A 7,632-nucleotide genomic window follows, 5' to 3' on the forward strand; every position below is an offset into this window, starting at 1 on the left:
GGCGTCTGATGGCGGGGGGGGGGGGGGGGGGGTTTCCGCTGCTGCTCTCACCGATCTCCTCGCGCACTGTCCGCTTGGGCCTGGCCGCCTCCCTGGTTTGCGTGTACCAGTCGGTGCCGTACGCCACCTGCGGCTTGGCCTCGGCCCCTTTGCTGCTGCCACCTGACGCCCTCTTGGCGCTCACGGCGACGCGTGCCGCGCGCGACCGGCCGCCTGAAGGAATGTATAATGCGGGGTGCGTGAGGCCCACACGGTTGCAGCAGTGCCGCAACCTTCAGGGACGAACACGCGCCAGCTGAGAGGCGCGTTCGCGCACACCACGCCTTTGCGCAGTGCTTCGCCGAAACGAGCAGCCTGCAACCCACATTGGAGCCGCTGTTGGGCTTTAAACGTTGTGCTCTGCATCGCGGGCTCGTGCGCGGTGTGGACTGAACTGCGTGCCACGATTAGATCTCGGCGACGAGCCTGGTACGATTCTACGAGGAGAAAAAGATGAATGTGGGTGAACTGGGTTTATGCAACGTGGGTAGAAGGCCCGCACTCCCTGAAGGCGCCTCATTGGACGGATTGTTGCCGTTGCGCAGTCCTGATGCATGCATGTATGATGCCGCACCACCCAGCCCGTTGCCCGTGCGCAACATCGCTTGCATGGTCCCGGCACTCCCTCTTGGGTGTGTGGTGTGTGACCATGTGAAGCACTGCAATTGACCTGTTTGACTGCATTGACCGCACTACCTGCAGGGTGCTAGCCTGTAGCTTGGCGCTCGCAAGTGGCCCTGCCCTACATTTGTGAAGCAGCCTCTTCTAGTCAATGTGTGGTAGGCTGTGCCGCCACTGCCGGGCGGACCTGATCAAATTGCACACCATGGCATTCGACAGGGACAGCAACCAAGGCAACCTTCACCAGTGACACGCACAATTTGCAGGCTGGACCTGTGCGCCACGAACGCGACGCAGACGCGGGCGGGCGTGTGGGCCGCTGCTGACGTATCTGCGGCTTGCAGGACAAAATGATTCTCAATACATCCGCCCGGGAAACGAAGCAGTCACGACGGGGAAATTGCTGCTGCGTGCAAGTGTGGGAGCGAGGGAGTGGTAAGCAGTGATGAGTTACAAGGCGATTAGTCGTACCGAGCTCAAAACTCTGCCCTTAGAAATGAGGCGATTCTACATCAACGATGGTACACAAACAGTTGAAGCGGCAAGCAAGACAGACTGAAAAGACACAAAAGGCGAAGGCAGCGAGGGAGGAGAGGAGCCGGCGCACGCTGCAGAGCGCCGTGCTGAGCGAGCTTGCCACGCACATGGGACGGCTGCAAGCAGGGACAACAACAGAACTATTCATGCTTATGTATGCTTCAGACGAGGGCCATCACAGAGCAGATGCTGTGAAACCGCCTCGGCTTTGGGGCGGCAGCGGCAGCAACGGCGTCCGTGGGCGCGGCGCGGCTGCAGACCTTCATGCCTGAAGGCCTCGCCAGGGCCTGCTCAAACCAGCCCGCCACGGCCCGACCTGCCGCCTTGACGTCCCCCCACATCTGATTGAGCACGCGCGCCCCGGCATTCTTGCCGGTGCTCTTGCACGCCCCTTCGGCGCTGCCACTGCAGCTGGAGATGCTGCTATGGAGGCTGCGCCGGCTGCCGCCGCCGCTGCGCCGGCTGCCGCCGCCGCGGCTCATGCGCGCAGGGCCGGCGCCGGCGGAGCCTGAGGGCGTTCGCACATCAGACGCCGTGCAGCTGGACCCGTCGCCCGACAGCAGGCGGCCCCCCAGAGGATGTTTGCTGCTGGCCGCTGCACTGTCGGCCTGCATCTTGGCGACCAATGCTGTCAGGGCCTTGAGCTGCTCGATCATCTCGTCCATCCGCTGGTCCAGCCGCTCTGCGCGATCGCGGTCCTCCCGCCGCTCGTCCGCCAGCTGCCGCAGCGCGTCATTGTTGGCGCGCTCTGACCGGACGGCCTCAAGCTCGTCGGCCGGCGGGAGGACGGCGGCGGCAGCGGTGGCGCTGCTGCGCGCGGCGGGCTGGCTGGAGCCCGCCAGGGCGCGCTCACCCACTGCCGCCTCCGCCTGGAGCAGCTCGATCTGCCGCGCCGCCGGCTGCTGGGCGTTGCTGGTGCTGCCCCGCATTGACGCGCGTGGCTCGGCCCCTTCAGCCGCGACGAGCGGAGGGGCAGCGCGCATGACTGAGCCGTCGTGCTCTGCGTCGCCCTGCTGCTGCGTGGTCATCGGCGGCACAGCTGGCCGCTCCTCGTGCGACGCCTCCCTCAGATCAGACGGGGCCTCGTCGCGGCTGATGCCCTCGTCGCCGCCGACGCAGGCGCCGTCAGCGGCGGCGTCGCCGACGCAGGCGCCGTCGTCGGCGTCTGCGGCGCTCGGATACATCATCTGGAAGCAGCGGCGCCCCCATGCGGTGCACGCCAGCTGCTCGATCGTGGGGCGCTCCTTGGGGTTGGGGTCGAGGCCAAAGCGAATAAATTCCTGCAGGTCAAGGTCGAGAAGCTCCCAGCCAAATGCGCGCTCGTATGCAGTGGGGTCCTCTAGGACCATCTTGGCGTTGTATGGGTTCCAGGGGCAGGCGGCGATGCTGGGGTAGGGCTCGGGGCCCACGCCAGCGGCGTACCAGGGCGGGAGGAAGGGGTTGACCCCGCCGAGGGCGATGGTGCAGATGGTCAGCACCGCGCCCCACGCGTCATACGCGGGGCCGAGGACGGAGGGGATGCCGTCTGGGCTGCTGATGCCGTCGCAGCTGATGCCCCGGGCCAGGATGGCGTGGCCCTCCGGCGCCATGTAGGCAAAGGTGCAGGCCGGCATGACGCCTGAGCCGATCTTGGTCACTGTGGGGAATTGGAGCAGCCAGGGCAGCTGGTTGGACCCCGATCCGTGTCTAGTGTGCATGGGGCCACGCACACCGCAGTCTAAGCGCCAGGGATGACTGTTGCACAAATCGGACGTTGCTGCAAGGACTGATGCTTTTTGCACTGAGAGTCATTGATGGACGCACGCTGAATTAGCAATACAACCCTCATGTCTAAACTCAAGGCAGGGCGCTGGTTTCCCCAGAAGCACGCCGTTCTTCCTTAGCTTCCAAATCCCCGCCCCGCCACCCTGCACTCAGGGATCGCCCCTGCAATAGATGGCCAATAATGCGCCCAGACACCCGCACCCTCACCTGCCCCAAAGTCCGCCAGCTTTGCGCGAAACTCCTCGGCTTCCCGGGAGGCGTCCCACAGCATCTGCTGGGGCTTCATGTCGGTGTAGCAGTACCCCGCCCCGTGCAGCTCATACAGCGCCGTCAGCAGCGACAGCGTCGCGTCGGCGGCCAGGGCCCCGTTACGCGCGGCAGCCTCGGGCGTGACGCCGGGGTCGACGGCGTCGAGGATTGGGGGGCCGGCGTAGTCAAACACGAGGTGCACCTGGCCGGTCTCGGCGTCGTGTATGACATCACGCAGGGCGGGCACGGCCGGCGGGGACATGCGCCGGTGGATTTTAACCTCAGCTTCCAGCGCAGCCTGCACGGGGTAGGATGTAGAGAAGCAGGTGCAAGTAAGGCATAGAAAAGGAGCAGCCAAGGGTCTTCATAGAAGTTGTGGAGGCACCGGGCACGCATGGAGCGCGCGCACGCGCGCCTGACAGCATGGGATGGGGCCTGAGGAGGCTACTGCGCCTGGTGGGATTGGGCACAGAAGTGCGGCAGCCCGCCGTACGTATGACCCAAGCATGCAGGCACCCGCATAAACGACAAGGATGTGTGCTCGAAGAAAACAACTTCAGCCTGGGGGACCTCCGTCGCATTGTTGCCCGGGCTTGTCGGCGGGCACACATGGGCACAGCGGCTCTCATGTGTTTGGCAGCTGCGTACGTGTTGGCGGCAGGTGCATCCGTGCGTCTGCTCACCTTGCCTTTGTCGCCATTCTCCAGGAAGTGCCTCGATAGGCTCTTGATGGCAAAAAAATTCGCCCGTGCTGCCCAGCTCGTTCCATGAAACGACGGCGGACGTCTCGGCATTTCCTGCCTCCTCTGGCGGGTGGATGCGCCCGCCGCCTTCGCCCCGGTACCAGGCCCTGCGAGTGCCAACGACAGCGTGAGAGCGGGCTTGAAGAACAATGACAATGCATGCAGAGGCCCCACACGTTGAGTGTCAGCTCACATAGGCTGCCTCGCAACGGGCCTGGAGGCCTTGAACTCCGGGACGTGCAGCATGGTGTCTGTAGACGAGTATTTCGTTGTAAAAAATAATCGGGCGCAGCTAATGAGTTTCGAAATGGTCCTACAAGTCGATGCTCGAACAGGATGTACTCGCCAGTTGCTTCACTCTCACGAAACTGCCGGTAAGGTTTCTGACAGCACCCGCCAGGGAACACATGCGTCTACGTTTTAATTATCAATTGATTATCAAGATGTCGCACACATCAACGGACGAAGTGGCCGTGCGAGTCTGCTGAGGCAAGATCCCCAGGAGGGGCAGCTGAGTTGTCAGCTCCAGCAATTGCTTTCGACACTGCCGGGACGGCACTTTGCCAGACGGGCCCAAGCACGCTGCTGGCCACGCGTACCTAGGTGACGGTTTCCCAGCCAAGGACAGTCCCCAGCTACGTATTTGCCTTAGCCTGCCTGGATGCTGATGTGATTTGTAAAAAGGCATCGCAACTGGTTTGAACCGTCTCGCGCAGGGCAAGCGCAGCGCTGATTTCACCCATGTCAGCTTTTGCACAACGGGTCAGCTGTGTCAGGAGGGTGGGAAGGGTGCCTGCAATAGTACATAAGCCCCCTCTCCTGCGCCCGCCAGCTGTGCCCCGTAAGACAAGCCACAGCGTGCAGCACAGCACAGCGCTTGTTGCGCTGCTTTGCCTGCTCAATTTTGTGAAACGTGAAGGCCCCCTTCGTCTGCTGCACAGTTGATTTGAGGTTTTTTTACTGTTACTTTGTAACAGTAAACATCAAAGTCACACAATTTACGCTTTGTGCTCCACAGCAAATGCCATGCCGCTCACCAGGCCCGCGGCCCCACATCTGGAGCCGCCTCGCGCCGCGCCCAGCTGCCCCCCGGCCCCTTCAAAGCTGCAGCCGCGGCGCGCTCGGCCCGTTGAGCGCCTCGATCCGCCGCCGCATCGTCGCCAGCACCTCCCCCGCGCGTGGCAGGTCCACTACCTGCGGCAGCTCGCGCGGCCCCGCAAACATCGGCCGGCCGCCGCCGCCGCCGCCGCCGTCGCCGCGAGGGGATGCAGCTTGCGAGCCGCCGCCTGAGGACGTCCGTGCGGGGGGCGAGGCGCCGCTGCTGCCGCCGCCGCCGCCGCCGCTGCTGGGTGGGCCGCCGAGGGCCTCTCGGACTGTGTCAGGGAGGAACCAGCGCGCGAGGCGCTCGATGAAGGCGTCAGGGTGCTGCGACAGGATGGCCTCCCAGTCCACCTGGTGAAGGGGCGTGTGTGTGTGTGTGTGTGTGTGTGTGTAAGAGTGTGTGTGTGGGTGTAAGAGAAAGAGAGAGAGAGAGAGAGAGAGAGAGAGAGAGAGAGAGAGAGAGTGTGTGTGTGTGTGTTTGCGCGCACGTCTGCACACAAATATGGAAGGCAGTGGCTGAAACGCAGACTGGTTGTCGCCTGCCCTCGGCGATCCTCAAGCTTTTTAGGCTTGTCACGCTTGTCCGGCGACCAGAGCCCGTTTGGAAAACATCGACTGGCAAATTCAACCTGGCCGTGGCCCAGCCGCTCCCACCACCACCTTCTTGTTTGAGAGGCCCTGGCTCGCGTTCCAGGCACGCCTTCTGCATCATTGCATGCACGTCCACATGGGGATGCACGCAAGGACGCAGGCAGCGCACACACATTCACACACACTACACACACACACTCTCTCTCTCGGACACGAAGACCCTCTTGATCACTCTTTGCCACTCTCGCACACACTTTGTCACACACACACACACACACACACACACACACACACACACACACACACACACACACACACACACGCGCGCGCGCACACACACACACTGCACCTGGTAGTCCTTGGGGATGTGAGCGGTCACCGGGATGCCAGCGGCCCAGAACAGCGCCAGCACCGTGGTGTAGCCCACGGCCGCCGTGCCGCGCGCCAGGGGCATGAAGTTGTACCAGTAGTAAGCAAACTGTTGGGTGGGCGGTGGGCAGGGGCCGGGGCAAGCGCCGGCCGCTCTGAGGGTTGCTTTTTGAGGGGGAGGTGGTTACTGGGGCGCGACGGCTCCCAAACAGGGGTTGCGTGGTGTTGAAGGCGGTGTGGTCCTGGAGGGTTCAAAGCGTATATCTCGGCCATGAGTGGAGGTGGCAGGGTGGGGCGGGCGCAACATTGGGCCGTGGTCCTTGTTGAGGCGTCCGCCCCTGAACTGCACAGGCCGCGTTGGCTGGTTGCCGCGCGCCGGCCGCACCTGCAGAATGCCCCTTGCCGCCGCGACCTGGTCGCCCTCCGCCATGGCCCCCACGAGGCGCTCCCACGCCGCCTCCAGCTCAGCGTCAAACGCCTTCCACCTTTGAAAATGATGGAGGTGGCAGGCAATACGTTGTGTGCGAGTTTGATGGACTTTCGAGACGGCTTGCTCATGCAGGCGCCGTATGCGTACACGCATTGTGCGCGCGAGCGTGGGTGCATGCACGAGAGAGCATGCAATCGATTGTGTGGTCGTGGGGTTTTGATAAACTTGAGTGCTCACACGGTCAACGCGCAAACCCGGCCATGCGAACGCACAGCGTGACCGGCAACAGCACAGCAGCCAACGCAAGCTGTCGCGGCCCACAAACCGCGACCCTCGAGCGCGCCGGGCGCTCCCGGCCCGCGCCGCGCGCACCTGGGCGGCGTGACGGGTGTGCGTATGCTGAATTCAGCGGCGTCGGGCTGCCCCGGCACCCGCACCAGCGTGAGCCGTGTGCCCTCCAGCGGCTGGCCGGGCGACGAGAGGGACGCCAGCGGCACCACCACCCACGAGTCCTTGCTGCGAAAGTGATTGTGTGTGTGTGTGTGTGTGTGTGTGTGTGTGTGTGTGTGTGCATGAGTGTGTGTGTGTGTGTGCGCGCAAGCGCGCACGTGTGTTCAAGGGGCTGCGCTTGTGATTGAGGTGATGAGAACACGGCTGGGGTTACTATGCGCGCGCGCGAGCGCGTTGAGGGCAGCAGAGGAATGAGGGGGCATGCACCTGCCCGCCCCACCTGCCCCCCTGCCCGCCACGCCTCGCCTCGCAATGGCGCGCCATGCTAGCCGGGCTCGCGCCTTGCCCGTGAGGGGCGCCAACGGCACGAGGATGTCGAGGCCCCAGCGAGACACGGTCCAACAAAGAGGACCCGCCGCGCCGCGCCGCTGGCCGCGGGCCGCGCGGCATTGCATGGTGGATACGCAGGGTCCCGCCCGCCCAGAGGCCCCCGGCTCACCCTATGACCCTGTACAGCTCCCAGGCTGTGGCCGCCTTTGCCACGGCCTCCTTCTTCTCGTCCGAGCCCAGGGGTATGGGGCGGTTGGCGGCGTCAAAGGCGTGGCCCTCCTCCAGCAGCATGCGCTTGAAGAGGGCGAACGCCCTTTGGATCCAGGGTGGTGGCGGTGGTGGCGGTGGTGGTGAGGGGGGGGGGTCAGGACCGGCTGGAACGAGTGGGTATCAAGGGGTGTGCTGAGA

The 7,632-nt window shown here is 64.0% G+C and overlaps 1 protein-coding gene across 1 annotated transcript in view; it reads right to left on the reverse strand.

Moving 5' to 3' along the window:
- The window catches only part of MNEG_7559 (hypothetical protein), a gene marked incomplete at both ends in the record, with an annotated part of 8,818 nt that extends 1,303 nt beyond the window's left edge, over nucleotides 1-7,515 (reverse strand). The window contains 8 exons of the mRNA XM_014043970.1: nucleotides 52-213; nucleotides 1,514-2,833; nucleotides 3,169-3,508; nucleotides 5,148-5,405; nucleotides 5,995-6,123; nucleotides 6,400-6,499; nucleotides 6,817-6,960; nucleotides 7,394-7,515. Coding sequence (XP_013899424.1) covers nucleotides 52-213; nucleotides 1,514-2,833; nucleotides 3,169-3,508; nucleotides 5,148-5,405; nucleotides 5,995-6,123; nucleotides 6,400-6,499; nucleotides 6,817-6,960; nucleotides 7,394-7,515 — 2,575 coding nt within the window. The remainder of the gene's footprint in view (nucleotides 1-51; nucleotides 214-1,513; nucleotides 2,834-3,168; nucleotides 3,509-5,147; nucleotides 5,406-5,994; nucleotides 6,124-6,399; nucleotides 6,500-6,816; nucleotides 6,961-7,393) is intronic.
- Between the last annotated feature and the right edge of the window lie 117 nt (nucleotides 7,516-7,632).

Source organism: Monoraphidium neglectum (genome assembly GCF_000611645.1).
Source record: "Monoraphidium neglectum strain SAG 48.87 unplaced genomic scaffold scaffold01347, whole genome shotgun sequence".
Taxonomy (NCBI): Eukaryota; Viridiplantae; Chlorophyta; class Chlorophyceae; order Sphaeropleales; family Selenastraceae; genus Monoraphidium; species Monoraphidium neglectum.